Source organism: Mytilus californianus, unplaced genomic scaffold (assembly GCF_021869535.1).
Source record: "Mytilus californianus isolate M0D057914Y unplaced genomic scaffold, xbMytCali1.0.p SCAF_12, whole genome shotgun sequence".
Classification (NCBI taxonomy): domain Eukaryota; kingdom Metazoa; phylum Mollusca; class Bivalvia; order Mytilida; family Mytilidae; genus Mytilus; species Mytilus californianus.
Window position 1 is genome coordinate 20,316,649 of NW_026262604.1, and position 18,819 is coordinate 20,335,467.

Here is an 18,819-nt window from a genome sequence, read left to right on the forward strand (position 1 = left end):
AACCTCCATGTTTGATAACTCATGTGATCCTGTAACATTACATGACATAAAATTGTCTAGTCTTTTATATGCTGATGACTTAGTATTAATATCAGAATCTTCAGAAGGTTTACAAAATTGTCTAAACAAGTTAAACACTTATTGTGAAAAATGGAACTTGACTGTCAATCTTGACAAGACGAAAACAATGATATTTAATAAAAGTGGTAAAAAACTTACAAAAAACAAGTTTGTATTGAATAATGAAGTAATCGAATGCTGCACAGAATATAAATATTTAGGTATACTATTCAAGCCATCAGGAATTTTCACTAATGCTGTAAATCTCCTCTGTAAAAAATCTTCAAAGGCATTGTTTTGTATTAAAAAAAATCCTTTACTCAGATAAGATGGATGTTTTTCCCCATATGAAACTTTTTAATTCTTGTGTTAGTCCAATATTACTGTATTGTAGTGAGATATGGTCACTAAATATTGTGAAGAACAACAAAACTCTTGAATCTCAATACTTATCAATGGAATCAGTAAAACTCCAGATCAAATTTGCGAAAAGTCTTCTTAATGTTAATTCAAAGGCAGTAAATACAGCTGTATTAGCTGAATTGGGAATGTACCCTATTGGTATACAGGCCCTTAAGTCTTCTGTAGGATTTTGGTTACATATTTTAAATTCAAATGAAAATGAGTCTTTATTATATAATGTTTATAAAGTTAACAAGCAGTTAAATGATGGATTTGCTTCAAAAATTAAAATGCTACTATCAAAATCGAATTTCACTCATGTTTGGGAAAATCAATGTACCTTTTCTAAAAAACGATTACTTTTAGCTCAATGAAAATTACATTATATTTTGGAAAAATTGTCTCTTTAATGATGATAATTCAATAAATGGAAATAAACTAAGAACCTACAGAAAATTTAAAGTAAAGTATGAACTAGAAAAGTACCTTTAAATTTATTGAATTTAGATAAAAATGTTACAAAAAATTATGCCAAAATAAGAATAAGTAATAGTACATGTATGCTGGCTGTTGAACGCGATAGATACAACAAAACAGCCTTGGAAAATAGAATATGTTTATGCCATAAAGAGGTGGAAGATGAATACCATTTTATCATAACATGTACAGAAATTAATAAAACTAGGATCAAAATGTTTAATGAAATTTCTAGTATTGTCCCCAGTTTTAATTCAATGAGTAAAGAAAACAAATTTGATTTTATATTTTCTTGTGAAGAATGTGATATTTTACTTATCATTGTTAACAATATAAGTGAAATGTATAATGAGAGAAACAATTATAATGTCAATATATGAACTGTGTGTGATTGGTCGCTTAACTTATAATGTTATATATAATCATAATATTTGTATTGATAATTTTATAGAGGAGGCATGCTGTCAAAAATAGTATAACACTTAATATTAATTATCTTTATTTTTTTTTTCAATGCTACATGTTTGTATTATTTAATGTCTATCGTTTTGTCATTAATATGCCTGTCTGTCTGTCTGTCTGTCTGTCTGTTTGTTTGTTTTGTTTTGGTTTTGTATTGGTTTGTTTATTTAGTAACAATCCTATTGTTTGGATTTTAAACTAATAAAATTCTTATTCTTATTCTTATTCTTATTCTTATTCTTCTGATTCTTATTCTTATTCTTATAGCGAAATTGTTACACAGTGATGAGGGTTTGGATGGGGACACTTTTATTATTTCTGTATTGTTTTATATTTAAGGCAATGTTTCTTTTTTCTTTTATTTTTTGCCTATTTTTCTCTATTTCTTTCTCGGGTGACCTGTGTCAAAACTAAATTTCTGTCCCTATCCAATTTACACCTATTTTCAAGTGGCAGTTTAAATTTCCCGCCTATCATCCCGGTAGACCCCTTTTACAGGACCGAACCTTTATGTATTTATTGCTAATTTGTTTATGTCCTGAATGTGCATGAAATATTTTCCACTGGGCGTAAAGCAGACATCAATCAATCGATCAACTGAACACTCTGATACGAAAATCAGTTAATGAACCATGATGGTCTGGACAGGGGGTCCATATTCTCTATGTTTTTCATATTTTAACATCCCATTATTCTCTGCTCTTTTTGTTTCTGTAATTGTGTAGTATTGGTCCATTATTCTCTATTATGTAGACCCCATCCATACCCTCAACTAAGGTATTCTCTTACAGCGTCACCTTGTAGAACATTCTTTTCTTTTTGTAACAACGGGTTACAGCTATATTGACATATAACCGACATCACCTAAAGTCCTTTTATTCATGATTGGGTCTGGATGTGGTTTGCAGAATAGAAAATATTGTCTAAAGGAAAAAGTGTACAATAAAGGGCATTTAAAAAAAAGGGTAGAGAAAAAAGGGAAAAAAATAATGAATAGTTACTAATGGGGTGGTAAAGCATAAGGAATAGAGAAAAAGGACATAAATAAATTTAGAATTTAGAAATGAAGGACCCATTTCGGACCCTCAACTATCAGTGATATTTTTCAGAATGGTAAACAATTGACAAAAATATAAAGTTTAGAAACACCAATAATGACTAAAAGGTGCAGAATAAATAAAGAAAAGAGAATGGTGGGTTGGTAAACTGTAATGAATAGATGATGATGATTATGGATGGCTGCTGCAAATTAATATGCATATTTAGGACGGGAACATGTTTGTGTAATACGAATATCAACCCTGCTTTGTACTAGACCGACACGCTGAGCCGGATTTTTCCGTGCTAGTTCACAAGGTAACTTGTCACAAGGTAACAGTCCGCAGGAAAATATGTCACCTTACGCGGACACATTATTCCGACTCCGAGCTGACCAGTCTAATGTCGCGTGTTTAGCAGAGAATACCAATTTTAAAGTCTTTGGTTTGACCCGGCCGGGGTTCGAACCCACGGCCTCCCCCACTCGAGACGAACACGCTACCACGAGACCACCGAGGCGGTTATAAAGAATAGAGTATAATAGGCAAAATAGATAAAGAATAGGAAAAAAATACAAAAAGTAAAAACACCTGTTATTCCTGATTTCTTTTACAGAAAGATCTCAATTACGTCGACTCATGTGTTAGAGTGATGATCCTGCTATTGGTATTAACAGTGTTACCTGTTTGTATATATGGAGGTAAGAGAAACTCAAACATTATAATGAGGGTCTGGATGGGTATACAGAATAGAGAATAATAGGCAAAAAGTGCAGAATAAAGGGAAAAAATACAGAATAGAGAAAAATAGCCTAAATGAATAAAGAATAGAGAAACATAAGCTAAATAGATAAAGAATACAGAATAATGGGGAGCTGAAAATCAAAGAATAGCCTAAGGGAATAATTGTAAAAAACAGATAGAGAATAGAGAAAAATGACCCAAAAATTTAAGAATACAAAAATGAAGGCTCCCCATCCTGACCCTCTATAATGTTGATCCATTTTGTTTTGAGATTATATTTTCACCATTTAAGGATTTTTAATTTCCATACCCTACAAAGTGTACAAACTGCACTAGTTCGATTGTTATTGTAAAAACGCAATCGTCCTTAATATGATAATGCATATAATATTTGCCACTGGACGTTAAGCAAAAAAAAATCAATTTTGCAATATTCATCTAAGCAATATTGATATAAGTAGTCTTCATATTTTAACTTGAGCACATGACTCTTTTTGCATGGTACCAACATTCTTCTCTCGGTTGTTCCTTTGTATTGCATGGACGGACACAATATTTCAAACTTTAATGTATGACTTCATTAGTTAATAAATTTTAAAACATTTGATTAAGATTACGTTTACTGGTTATTGTAATCTATTTTTTCTTATAATGTGCTATTGATAATAATTCTTTTGGCGTCCTCTTCATCTACTGTGTGTCCAATCTAATTAAAACATAGATCCCTCATTTGAGCAAGGGAGTTGCGATAGATCTGAATTTTAATTAGATTGCTGTGTGTCCAAATTGGGTTAAATTAATATAAAGAACACTGGACTCCAGTAGAACTGTCTGTTCTCATTTTAATAATAGTTATTTTTAAAAATGAAATGAATAATTTTATAAATTTTAGATATTTGTACTGATAGCAAAAAACTCGAAGAAATTGCTACTAATTGTGCTACAAAAGACATTCTCTCGTTCTACCAGTCAACAACAACAGAGGCTAAGTGTGGGTAAGAAAAACCTAGTGAAATGAAAATATGTATCTCAGTATGCAATATATGTACATTGTCGAAAAATATATAATTTATGTGTACGAGCATTAGACAGAGGACAGGATTGTTTCGCATCGAGTACCAATAAATTTTATATTTTCCGTTTTAATATTGTTTTTCTTCTGAAATATTTACTCGGCACTTTTCGTTAAATTTTTTTTAAGCTCCAAATTTTGTTCTTTTAATTCAAATGTTTTTTTATGAAAATCAAAATTGGTTAAATGCGGGACGCAGAGAAGACGATCCCAAAATGAACTGTTACAAAAACAATAATTTAATATTACCGTTCGCTCAAGATGGAAGCAAAAAAAACAGGTGACTTTATTTGAACTAGAGCATAAATTTATTTGCACTGTTAAATAAGTGGATGATTGTAGTATAAAAGTAAGATACTTCAAATGATCATTGGTAACTTTTGCAGAAAACAATGTCTAAGTTACGAATAGAAATATGTTCTACAGAAAAGGGTTATTTGTTTTGATGATTAGGTAAATAGGGTAGGATAAAATGACTATATCAGAATCATACCAAAAGGAGGGATATCTTCAAAGCAGTCATTATTTTACCTGCTTAAAATGTATGTATGTTTTGAACCAAATCAATTATTTTGAATTGAAAAGTAAAGCATTTTGGAAGTCTGTTTTGCATTAAACAATTGAATGCACCATGGTCAATTCCCCATGAATTTATCTATAACTAATATCGGAAAGCTGAATATATGTAAGTTTTGTTTTAACTTGAAAAATATGTATGTTATTTGCAAATAAAATTCATTTTTAAATATTTTAACTACGAATGTGTTATATCAAAATTTTATCTTTGACAATTCATAACTTTACTGTAACAAATAATAAAATTATGAATTGCCCAAGACAAAATTTTAATATAACAATTAAATGCAAGTATAACGTCATGTAAATTCAAACTTTGTCGTTATATTTTATTATAGATATTTGCTGAATAATGTACAGATGTGTGTATTCGATACAGTCAATAATACATACGACAAGATCTGCTCGGCCAAAGACAAACACCAAATGATTGTGGACTTCAAAGATGAAGTGATGCAATTTCTACAGTTTGATATTAATTTATGTGAGTTATCTTTTTGTAAACATGCGGTTCATAAGTGTTTCTCGTTTCTCGTTTTTTATATAGATAAGACCGTTGGTTTTCCTGTTTGATTTGTTTTACACTAGTAATTTTTGGGGTCCTTTATAGCTAGCTGCTCGGTGTGAGCCAAGGCTCCGTGTTGAAGGCCGTACTTTGACCTATAATGGTTTACTTTTACAAATTGTGACTTGGATGGAGAGTTGTCTCATTGACACTCATACCAAATCTTCTTATATCTATTAACAGTATACAACTGCTTAGTGAAAAATTGAAAAAAACGAAACATATCTATTAAAAATCAATATCTTCTAATAGAATTGAGAATGAAAACGGGAATGTGTCAATGAGACAACAACTCGACCAAAGAGCAGAAAAACAGCCGAAAACCTCCAATGCGTCTTCAACGTAGCGAGAATATCCCGCATCCGGAAGTGGTCTTCGGCTGGCCCCTTTACAATAATATATACCAGTACTACTTATTGCTTTGTTTTATGGAATGCAATAGCTAATTTCACCAATAAGGTATTGGTACATAAGCTTATTTTGATGTGACGTGTTTTATTTGAAAGAGGTACAGTGATGAACAATTGCTTGCATGAATTAAATATATGGACATATGTGTCCCTCCGGAACAGTCTACGTGGACGCATATCTCGCTCCGGCAGCAAGAGGGTAAAGAAGCTTACTTATTTTCTAAAAAGCTGGAATTGTGAGGGTAATGATTCACAACTTTCAACTGCATGTCTTGACTTTTTTTTTACTTTAACGATGTCTTACTACGGTTTTTTGTCGAGCCTTTCGACTTTAGTCGAAAAAGCGAGACATAGCGATCCTACATTCCGTCGGCGTCGGCGTCGTCGTCATCGTCGGCGGCGTCCACAAATATTCACTCTGTGGTTAAAGTTTTTGAAATTTTTATAACTTTCTTAAACTATCCTTGATTTCTACCAAACTTGGACAGAAGCTTGTTTATGATCATAAGATAGTATCCAGAAGTAAATTTTGTAAAAAAAAAAATCCATTTTTTCCGTATTTTACTTATAAATGGACTTAGTTTTTCTGCCGGGAAATATTACATTCACTCTGTGGTTAAAGTTTTTAAAATTTTAATAACTTTCTTAAACTATCCTGGGTTTGTACCAAACTTGGACAGAAGCTTGTTTATGATCATAAGATAGTATATAGAAGTAAATTTTGTAAAAAAAAAATTCATTTTTCCTTATTTTACTTTTAAATGGACTTAGATTTTCTGCCAGGAAACAACACATTCACTCTGTGGTTAAAGTTTTTAAAATTTTAATAACTTTCTTATACTATTTGGATTTGTACCAAACTTGGACAGAAACTTGTTTATGATCAAAAGCTAGTATCTAGAAGGAAATTTTGTAAAAAAATAAATCCATTTTTTCCGTATTTTACTTTTAAATGGACTTAGATTTTCCACTCTGTGGTTAAAGTTTTTAAAATTTTAATAACTTTCTTATACTATTTTGGATTTGTACCTAACTTTTGTTTTCTTCCAGTTAACATTACATTCAGACTGCAGTTAAAGTTTTTAAACTTTTATTAGATTCATAAACTATCCTGGATTTTTACCAAACTTAGACAGAAGCTTCTTACAATCAAAAGATAGTATCAAGAGGAATATTTTTATGGACTTACTTCCTCATTTTTGTTGAGCCTGCGATTAACAGAAAAAGTAGGTGAGACACTGGGTTCCGCGGAACCCTTACGAATTTTATTTACTTTGTAGATCTATTCAACATGTCCTGTCTAACCTAGACTATTAATGATCTCTGGTAGTCTCTTCTCTTGCCTTCCATGTTCGATGTCGTTTTATGACAGAGATACGTGTGGTAAGGGAGGTTGGCATACACCATCATTAACTTTTTTCCTCGGTATTCATGTACTGTGGTGGTTTCGCGTTAGCGTGTTCGCCTTCAGTGCGGGAGGTCGTGGGTTCGAACCCCGGCTGGGTCAAACCAAAGACTTTAAAATTGGTATTTGCTGCTCCTCCACTAAGCACATGACATCAGGGAGTAAGAGCAAAGACTGTTCGGCTCACAGTCAGAATAATGTGTCCGGGTAAGGTGACATGTTTTCCCGCGAACTGTTGACTTCTGAACTTGCACGTTAAAAATCCAGCTGAGCGTGTCGGTCTCGTCCAAATCAGGGTTGATATTTACATTAGGGAGCTACGATTTGATTTTTATGGGGGGGGGGGGGGGGGGCTAGGATGAAAAATGTTGTCCTGCATTTTTTTTATAGCTGTAATCTCTGTGCTGCTTTTTTATTTTTCACTCTATTCGGTCCTGCATTTTTTTTTAATTAGTTTATCCTGACTTTTTTTTACATAAATTGTCATCCTGCCTTTTTATTTTGCCAAGTTGCTGATACTGCCTATTTTTTTACTCAAAACTCCTGTCCTGCCTTTTTTCAAATTTCATCCTAGCCCCCCCCCCCCCCCCCCCCCCCCCCCCATAAAAATCAAATGGTAGCTCCCTTACATTACCATGTTCCCGACCTGAATTTGTATTTTATTTTCAGGTAATTTATACCAGAGTAAAATGATTAGTGTGCTCATGTCGATAATTACCATATTATATGCAAGTAGCATATTTAACATTGTAGCTTTAGAGTCTCAAAGAAAGTTCAATCTTATATTCAAATTATGTTTATATTTATGTATCTCAGTGCTTGGAGTTTTTCCAGATAAAACTTAAATGACAAAACAAAAAACATTAACAATGAAAAAATAGCGATCAAAAATTTTAAAAGTATACCACAGGTTAGTTAGAGTTATTGCCCGTATACCGTAGATGCTGTCACAGAATAGAAGTTCCTTCATAATATAAGTTCCAAATGGAAACAATATTCTGGAATATTATTTCTACTGGAATAAATATTACAGTAAATGTTCCTAACGGAATAAATGGTATATAATATTTGTTCCAACAGGAACAGATATTATGACATTGTTTATAACAAAGTTTCCAGTGGAACTTCTGTTAGGTGGAACAAATATACGTTGACATATGCTATTTCCGTTTAATAGAAGTTTAGCATAAAAAGTTAAAGTATATAATTCTATCATGCAGTTTTAGGCGTATAAAACTGTTGATATCAGAAAATTTACATATGCATATTGGCAAATGATATAGAATGTAGCGTCCTATAATTCAAACCAGGTCTGTGGTTCTCTCCGGGCACCCCGGCTTCCTCCACCAATAAAAACTGACCGCCACGAAATAGCACAATAGTGTTGAAAGTGGCGTTAAACACCAATCATTTAATCAATCAATAGAATTCAAACGGTAATGAAGGTGGCGTTAAACGCCAACAATCAATCAATCAATCAATTGTTATATTTTATTAGGTATACCACAGAGATCATGCAGCAATATTGTGTCAATACTTTACTACCTTCCTGTAATATGTGAATCTGTATATTACCAGTTTGTCCAGACGGGAAACTGTAGGTGAGTTTTCCCGCCGATTTCTTTTTTATCGTCATTGGCTGTATATAACACGCATCAATGCAAAGCAGACACACCTTTTTGGCCCTTGAAACTATGGAGAAAAAGTTACTTATGCATAACAAGCATCGACTTTCTGATGAAAGAATTACAATCAGGTGTTTGAAATAACACTTTTATTACTGTTCTTCATTGTGTATCTTGTCATGCGCGTGCCGTGCCGCTTACGTGCTTGAAACTTTCTTATTTTCTTGTTTTTATAATTCAGACAATGATGGAGACATCTTTCTACAAGTGTGTACTGAAAGTTCAAAGGAAACACAATTTTAAAAACACACATTTTGAAAAAAAGAAATATTGTATATAAAAAGATTACGTCAGTCATAAACTGATGAACACTATTTTATCTCATCTATCTCCATGGACAATGTGACATCACTAAATCTTGGTGTCGATAGTCGTCGTAAAAGACAGGACCAATTTCCACCAAACTTGACTTTATTAACCCTTACAGTATTTAGTGTAAAGTTATGGTGTTTTTTCCATCAATCCATCAACATGTCTGTCATGGGTAAAACAAGAACATAAGGGTAAAATGCAAGTGATTTCTAATTTCTTGAAAATCAAATTTATGCTGAAAATCTGAGGGAGTTTAAAAGCTAGGAATGTCAAATTTTAAATAGGCAATTTTCATTTTACGGACTTTTGACTTCGGAGTTTATAATTTTTCGACATGTTACCAACTCTGTGGTAGGACATGCTATTACTCGGTTACGTAGGAGCACCTAAAAGAAGTAAATCCAAGCTTACAATCAGTGCAATTCGGGGGGAAATTAAACTCCGGAGTCAAAATCGGTAATATGAAAATAGTCTATTGATTAACTTGAATGTTCTCCATATCTTTAAATACCTAACTTGTTTTTAAAAAAATATGATTTTGAAAAAAGATAAAAGAAATAGCAATTTGGCATATTTGAAACGTGATTTAGGCGCTTGCCTGCCTCCTATTTAGTTTCCTTTCTAATACTTTCTTGAACTGTTCATCCTTTTCAGCATATATTTAGATAACATAAATTGCTACAAAGACAACATTAATACAACTGAATCCTGTGACAACAGTGTTATGGATGGTATTATCAAGTCTAATATAGATATGTGGAAGGGATCCACTAAACAGCAAGCCAATTGCCCAGGTAAAGCCCTAAACATATGGGTCATACATGTTTATTTTCTGCTTAGATATACGTAAAAAATGTTTACTGATCCTTTAACTATATAAATATGAATGATCCCGTGTAGAAAACATCTAATTAAGGTCAGGTGCTGATCCAGGAATTTAAAAAAGAGCCCCCTTGGTAAGCCAGCATCTGGTGTATTACTTGTAGAAAGTCTCTGCATTTATCACATTTTATGATACCGATGTCATAGTCGGATGAATGCTAAAGCAGGTATAATCGAGACCAAACGTTTATAAACACACTTCCCACTGAAGATTTAAAAAAAATAAACGATTGTCAATTTGATAGCATACGATTTGAATTGCAATGGAGAAAAAAATGACTGTGATAATGAAAATAAAATAGCTTTTGACATCGAGATAAATACTAGAGTGAAAAAGACAATTGGATTCGCATGGAACCTTGGTATGGCTTATCGTCGAGACGTCATCTTTGGCCGTAATGATACCACATATTTGGCTGTAATGGTAGTCTATGTAAATTCACATCTAAACCTATTGAACAGCACATGATTTTCATTATCGATACAATGTTTGCTTCAATATGATGCATGGATATTTATGCCATAAAATTCCATGAAATAGTACAATATTACCTTTTTATCATCAAAATAGCAAATAAACAGCTATCTTTCATTTTACAGACTCTTTTCATCTGTTACATCTTTTTTTATAGTGATTAAGATTACATAACAATGTTGACTGCTGTACCCAAATTTTTTGTCTCGCCTTGACGGAGCTAAAACGCGAGACATAATTATGCTGTTTCCGGCGGCGGCGTCAACAATGTATAAGTTTGTGATTAGGTCTGTGTTGTGGGGAACCACTAGTGGTAGGTCAATGATATTTTGTATGTAGTTGTATTAGCATTGGCACATCTCATTTCCATAGAGACTATTTTGCACCGCCTCAGTCATGGTATATTGATTTTGAAACTTTTGCCCAGTTTACATGTATTAGCTTGTGATTAGGTCAGTTTTGTGGTTAACCACTAGTGGTAGGTCAATGATATTTGGTATGCAGTTCTATTAGCATAGGCACATCTCAATTCCATGGAGATTATATGGCCCCGTCCCCTCAGTCATTGACTTTGAATTTTTTTCTTAGTGTACATGTATGAGTCTGTGATTAGGTCAGTTAATTGGCAACCACTAGCGGTAGGTCAAAGATATTTGGTATGCATTTGTTTAAGCATGGCACATCTCATTTCCATGAGATTATTTGACCTTGTAACTCAGTCATGGTTCATTGACCTTAAATATTTTGCGTAACTTACATATGTAATTGCATGTATTGCTATTTTGATTTCAACATTTGCATTTTACCATCGAAATAACAAAAAGGCGAGACATATCTCTGTGTTAACAGTTTATGACATTTTTGTCGAGCCTGCAAATATATTTCGTGTCGGGCGTCGGCGGCGCCAACATTTAGGTTTCAGTCTGTGGTTAAAGTTTTTTAGTCATCGAAAATTTCGAAAATATTTATTTTTATTTTTCCGTATTTTACTGATAAATGGACTTAGTTTTTTTTACAGTTAACAAGTAGATACAGTCTGGGGTGAAAGTTTGTTACACATCAATTACTTTGTCAAACCTTCGTAGAGTTTTATGAAACTTTGGCAGTAGCTTTTTAATGATTAATAGAAAATGTCTGAAGCAAACCTTTGAAATTATATTTTTTTCATTTTTAGTATTTTTCTGATAGATGGACTTCGTTTTTGTCGAGCCTGCGACTTTTGTCGCAGAAAGCTCGACATAGGGATAGTGATCCGGCGGCGGCGGCTACGGCGGCGGCGGCGTTAGCTAACTTCTTAAAAGCTTTATATTTTAGAAGGTGGAAGGTCTGGATGCTTCATACTTTGTATATGGATGCCTCATGTTACGAAGTTTCCGTCAGTCACATGTCCAATGTCCTTGACCTCATTTTCATGGTTCAGTGACTACTTGAAAAAAAAGTTAAGATTTTTTGTAATGTTAGATTCTCTCTTATTATAAGTAATAGGATAACTATATTTGGTATGTGCGTACCTTGCAAGGTCCTCATGCCCGTCAGACAGTTTTCACTTGACCTCGATCTCATTTCATGGATCAGTGAACAAGGTTAAGTTTTGGTGGTCAAGTCCATATCTCAGATACTATAAGCAATTGGTCTAGTATATTCGGTGTATGGAAGGACTGTAAGGTGTACATGTCCAACTGGCAGGTGTCATCTGACCTTGACCTCATTTTCATGGTTCAGTGGTTATAGTTAAGTTTTTGTGTTTTGGTCTGTTTTTCTTATACTGTATGCCATAGGTCTACTATATTTGGTGTATGGAATGATTGTAAGGTGTACATGTCTAGCGGGCAGGTGTCATCTGACCTTGACCTCAGTTTCAAGGTTCAGTGGTCAAAGTTAAGTTTTTGAGTTTTGGTCTTTTTTTCTAATACTATATGCAATAGTTCAACTATATTTGGTATGTGCGTACATGTACCTTGCAAGGTCCTCATGCCCGTCAGACAGTTTTCACTTGACCTTGACCTCATTTCATGGATCAGTGAACAAGGTTAAGTTTTGGTGGTCAAGTCCATATCTCAGATACTATAAGCAATAGGTCTAGTATATTCGGTGTATGGAAGGACTGTAAGGTGTACATGTCCAACTGGCAGGTGTCATCTGACCTTGACCTCATTTTCATGGTTCAGTGGTTATAGTTAAGTTTTTGTGTTTTGGTCTGTTTTTCTTATACTGTATGCCATAGGTCTACTATATTTGGTGTATGGAATGATTGTAAGGTGTACATGTCTAGCGGGCAGGTGTCATCTGACATTGACCTCATTTTCATGGTTCAGTGGTCAAAGTTAAGTTTTTTGAGTTTTGGTCTTTTTTTCTAATACTATATGCAATAGTTCAACTATATTTGGTGTATGGAAATATTTTATGATCTATTTGGCAGTCACGCAGGTTTTATTTGACCTTGACCTCATTTTCAAGGTTCATTGCTCAGTGTTAAGTTTTTGTGTTTTGGTCTGTTTTTCTTAAACTATAAGCAATAGGTCAACTATATTTGTTGTATGGAAGGATTGTTAGCTGTACATGCCTGCCTAGCATGGTTCATCTGACCTTGACCTCATTTTCATGGTTCATTGGTCAATGTTAAGGTTACTTGGTTAATGTTAAGTTTATGTGACAGTTGTAATAAAGATTTATATTTAGGACTATCAACATAATATCAATGATTAGTAAAGAAGGCGAGATATTTCAGCGTGTGCACTCTTGTATTTATTTACAGTTATCATTTACAGACAGTCTGAGATTTAATTTTTTTGACATGATAAATTTGTACACCTTCATGGATTGTTATGAAACTTGGACAGAGGCTAATCTTTAATACCAAGAAAAAGCATTCAAAGAAAATGTTTGATTTTTTTTTTAAATTCTGTATTTTACTGATAAATGGACTCACTTTTTAAGTCAGCATTAAACTTTTACTCTGACAGCAGCAATCGCAGGCGAGAGACAGGGTTCCGCGAAACCTCTTATGAATTTTTACATATAATGTCTGTTTGTTTAGCTCACACATTGTTGTCAATATAATGGAATTCTATGCGACTTTCATACAAGTGTGAGGTTTTGCTAGCTATAAAAACCTGGTTTAATCCACCATTTTCTACATTAGGAAATGCCTGTATCAAGTCAGGAATATGACAGTTGTTTTCCATTCGTTTGATGTGTTTGAGCTTTTGATTTTGCCATTTTTAAGGGACTTTCAGTTTTGAATTTTCCTAGAGTTCAGTATTTTTGTTGTTTTACTTTTTACACACCAGTTAAATGTCTTAATGTGGGTTTAATACTTTTACAGGTTTTACAGAGTCAGAGGACGGGGATACCAGTTCTGCAGATACGATGACGTCATATTTTTACAAACTCTTTTGTTTCTTTCTTTGTTTACCTTTTGTTTTCGTGATTCTTTAATAAAATTGTTTTTTGTACACAGTCTTTGAAATGTTTATTATAAAATTTTATCAAATAAAGTACAATGTTAGCGAAACAAAGCCAAGATGTCTTTTGGTTATTGTGTCGTCGCTTAAATGTTCATTCGCCATTTCAAATTAAAATCTGATGCATTATGGGTAATATTTTCAAAAGCGAACACCAAAACGTTGTGATTGGATGACAACATCCCAAACAATGGAATTTCAACCAACGACGTGACTTTATTTTCATTTTAGGGTACGAACAATGAAATAACCCATAGTCATTTACATTCTTAAGCGGCGAATTGACATACCTAACATTCCCTTTGATCAACATTTGCGTAGGGCAGATACACAAGTTATTGTGTTATAAAAAGTTCATTTGTTCAGAGAGAGTAATGACGTAAACGAAGGTCTAATAACCGATAATTGTTGTTTGTTAAATGTCCAGTGGCAAATATTTCTATGCATAATAGATCATAGATTATTTATGCTCCTGTTGTTTTTTAACATTGAATTGAACTACACATAGCCAATCATCTCTCAAACCGGTACATTTTAACCAATTCATATAAATTAGGACATGTATCTGTTAAAACAAACTTTTTAGTGCTTTGTTTATACAATAATCCGGCTATTCAAACAGTTTATTATCGATTCCCAGTCGCTTGAATTATATAAAGGCCATTTTTGAAGTTAATGGTGGACATAAGTTCGACTCGACGCACCATACATAGTTTAGATATATTTAGAATCAACAGTTTCACAAAAGAATCTTAAGAAGACATAACAAGTGTCTGTTGTCAAGAACACGGCATAAGGAATAAGAGCAAGGACTGGCAGGTTTCTAGTCAAATGTGCCTGAGAAGAATTATATATCTTCCTGTAGACTGTTATCTTGTTAGTTGGTATCATAAAAATTCCCGACTCAACAAACAGGACTAATTGGCCTACTGTATTTACAAAGAAGGGTATATTCGTTTATCTTACCTCCTATGCATCTCAAGGAATATGATTGGTTAAAAGCAACCGCGTGGAGACCGTGTATATTTCATATGGAGTAAGTAGGCGGGGCTTATTTCAATACACGGTTAGTAGTAGTGTTACGTCCCTTTATAAAAACAACACAGTGTTGAGGAAAAATCTCAAAGGTTTCAACAAACGAAGAAATTTATTATGAACGATTGAAATAAATTCATAAAACCAGAGACATATATACACAGAGATTGGCAACTGTAACAGTGGTCAGCGAAATCCAATTAAAAACACGCGTCACACGAGACTTTAACGAGATCGCCATTTTGCATCTGATCATGACAATTTCACCACCGCTTCGATTTTTATTTTACATCAAGCTTTTCAAAACAGCATAATGTAAGTATATATTTCAATTTCGTAAATTATTTACCTTGTTTTATTCAGTTTGTAGTAATTGTTCGTTAAAATATTGTGACGATTAACGTTTTATTGTGGTCAATAATAAGGGGAAAGCTTGGCCGACTGGACGTTATGAAAATTTTTTACACGGACGTATTTTTTATTAAAACCTTTTCATTCGAAAAGGAATAAAACCATTTATGAGATGAATCACTTTTCCCAAGACATACTGGTTTTGTGTAAATATGTTGAATTTTTCATTAAATCACCCACTTTGATGCAATTTACAATTAAAATTCAGTATTCTCGCTGTCGGCCACGTTCAATTTTTAAAATATAAAGACAGGCCCCTGTCCATGTCTACAGTCAATAAACTTTTCCATCTTTAGAGAATAATTATTCCCAGCACATGAATTACTTTCTTATGACATACTGGATTTGTGTATAACAGTTGTTTTTTACATATTTTCACCCACTTTGATGCAATTTACAATTAAAAATGACCATTCAAGCTGTCGGCCATTTTCCTTCTCTTCAATATAAAGACAGGCCCCTGTCCATGTCTACAGTCAATAAACTTTTCCATCTTTAGAGAATAATTATTCCCAGCACATGAATTACTTTCTTATGACATACTGGATTTGTATATAACAGTTGTTTTTTCCATATTTTCACCAGCTTTGATGCAATTTACAATTAAAAATGACCATTCAAGCTGTCGGCCATTTTCATTCTCTTCAATATAAAGACAGGTCCCTGTCCATGTCTACAGTCAATAAACTTTTCCATCTTTAGAGAATAATTATTCCCAGCACATGAATTACTTTCTTATGACATACTGGATTTGTGTTTAACAGTTGTTTTTTTCCATATTTTCACCAGCTTTGATGCAATTTACAATTAAAAATGACCATTCAAGCTGTCAGCCATTTTCATTCTCTTCAATATAAAGACAGGCACCTGTCCATGGCTACAGTTTATAAAATTGTCCATCTTTAAAGAACAAATGTACCCATCACCATTGATCACAGGAATTACTTTCCCAAGTCATACCGGTTTTGTGTATATAAATTGTTTTTTTCATTATTTCCACCACTTTGATGACATTTACAAGTTTATATACATGTATATTTACATTCAGTATCTGACAGCATTTTTTTGTTTAACAGGATCCTGCATGTTATAAAAGAACAAAGATGTTGATCAAATTTACCTAACAGTGCAGCATACAAGAGATGTAATATCATACATGTGCTGAATGTAGGACTCCCTAGCCTTTCTGATTGAAAAAAAAAGATTCCCTGGCAGACAAGAACAACTATTAGTGATGACTTTTTTCAAATGTTACTGCACAGTCATGTAGTGGACCGATTACATGTACTACTATCAATGTGATACTAAAAAATGGTTTTGTAAGAGAGAAAATGACATGTGCTTATCCTGACTGTGAAAACACCACATTATTGTAGTTCAAATATCATAGTTCATATGCCAAACTTGATGTACATGTGTATGCGATTTTTGTGCAAGTGATGGTGACATCATTGAACTAAGAATAAATACAAGACTCTGCATTCAATCTATTGAATTTGAAACAGAAGTGGCAGTTGTGCAGAGACTATACGGATAAAAATGAAAATAAATATCTTGTGTTCAACTTCATTTGTCTTCTTTACGTTTACAAAGTATACATGTACATAATTTTTACATACATGTATAACAATATGATGATGTAGTATGATTGCCAATGAGACAATGATTTACATGTATGACTATCATTGGAAGGCCACTCTATAATATCTTTGTATATCATGAGAATGGAAATGCTACCTTTGTAGCATAAAGGTAGCATAATGTAAAAAAGGGAAAATGTTCATTTATTCAACAACACTCCTGTGAATATATAACTTGACAGTACTAAAGGCAAAATATTTCGTTTCACAAATTCCTTCCTCTCCTCGGAAAATAACATATTTAATTGTTTACATGAAATGACAAAATGTGTAGAATAAGAAGCAATTAAGAAATGTTTACTCTACTTGTACACTACTAGTCGCTCATATTAGTCATCATCTATGTTTGTTTCAGTCCTTTAGCAATGGTGCTTGTTTATATTGATCTGTTGTGTTGTGTTGTTTCAGTTTTACATGTCCTCATTCTGTGATCACTGTTTCACCTCGCCTATTTTGAAAAATGTTAATGCAAATATTTTCTGCAATAAATTGAAAAGGCACAGCTGTTATGACTATTCAGAAATGTGAGGTATATGTCAATGAGACAACAACCCAACGACAAAAATATTCTTTGCACATCTATGAATGTTTAAGAATTCTTGTGGAGGTCAAAAGCACATAACGTGTACTTATATATTGGTGACCTGGTACATGTATGTACCTATTGATGCATTTCGTCCTAAACATAAATTGTGTGAAGAGACCAAGCAGTTTATATGCTTATAAAAAACTGATATTGCAATGAATTCCTGTATAACAAATTCCGGGAATGAGACACTATTTTATTTAAACCAGATGAGATATTAGTGGTAAAGGTTTAAACAGAAGCAGGAGATGTCAAGGGGCAATACAAAAAGTACAAGGTCGTGTAACACAGATAAAAAAATGACAAATGAAAAGAAAATAACAGCCCACATAGCACTGCACCGAAACATAAACCCACAAAAGATCAGATAAAACTTGTCTTCAATTTTAAATCTTTCTAATTTCAAACTCGAGTTTCACTACCCGATAGGAAAGAGTAAAGATAAGGATGTTGCAGTACTTCTGTGGTCTATGAAACAGAACATTAAAATTCTACAGTTCAGCAGAGCATTTTACTGCACTTATGATACACGTTGTTTTTAATCAGGGTCTGTGATATTAAGTCTATAAAAAACTACAAATAATGACAGATTCATATTCAATATTTCATGACAGCAAAAATAGTGATTTCGACAACACTGTACATAATGTACGTTCATTTAGGAAATTCATGCAAAGGTTCCACAAATAATGTAATTGTAGGTCAATCAAAAAGTAATCATTTAAATCCGTTTTCCACGAGACAAAATTCTACTGGCTACATATTTTTTTTATATACAAAAGTTGCTTTCTGATTTCTTTTTTTTTTTGACATGTTAAATGACTATTTTTGTTCCTGATTGAATACTATAGTAGAATGTAGGACAGTAAGTCACAGGACAAAAAGTCACGGACAAAAAGTCACAGACGAAAAGTCACAATTCAGTTTTGAGATTATTTTTCTCTGAACAAGAAAACACTAATTTTAAAAATAATTTTTTGATTTTTTATTGAACTATAATATATGAAGCAACTTTGTAATTAAAAATTTATTCAATAAATATCAATGATGATCAAATAATTGTTATGATAACAAAATGTCAAAGTGGTTTGGCACTTAAATGGCTTCATGGTGCCAAGA

At 33.0% G+C, this 18,819-nt stretch overlaps 1 protein-coding gene and 1 long non-coding RNA gene across 2 annotated transcripts; both read left to right on the forward strand.

Annotated features, from left to right (window-relative positions):
* Positions 1-2,954: 2,954 nt before the first annotated feature.
* Positions 2,955-14,019, forward strand: LOC127721503 (uncharacterized). The gene is made up of 6 exons (XM_052228268.1): positions 2,955-3,139; positions 4,075-4,177; positions 5,169-5,314; positions 8,709-8,811; positions 9,862-10,001; positions 13,890-14,019. Exons 1-6 carry the CDS (start codon positions 3,091-3,093, stop codon positions 14,000-14,002), a joined length of 654 nt encoding a protein of 217 aa, XP_052084228.1. The 5' UTR covers positions 2,955-3,090; the 3' UTR covers positions 14,003-14,019.
* Positions 14,020-15,214: 1,195 nt separating this feature from the next.
* LOC127721513 (uncharacterized) lies at positions 15,215-17,038 on the forward strand. Its single transcript, XR_007991275.1, has 2 exons — positions 15,215-15,378; positions 16,551-17,038. It is a non-coding gene; the product is annotated as an uncharacterized LOC127721513 (long non-coding RNA).
* The last annotated feature ends 1,781 nt before the right edge of the window (positions 17,039-18,819 follow it).

What these genes read in the sequence shown, in the direction of transcription:
- LOC127721503 (XM_052228268.1), top strand. Translation starts at nt 3,091, where the DNA reads ATGATCCTGCTATTGGTATTAACAGTGTTACCTGTTTGTATATATGGA. An exon ending in ACAACAGAGGCTAAGTGTGG is followed by an intron (nt 4,178 to 5,168) that starts GTAAGAAAAACC and finishes ATTTTATTATAG; the next exon opens with ATATTTGCTGAATAATGTAC. An exon ending in ACAGTTTGATATTAATTTAT is followed by an intron (nt 5,315 to 8,708) that starts GTGAGTTATCTT and finishes ATATTTTATTAG; the next exon opens with GTATACCACAGAGATCATGC.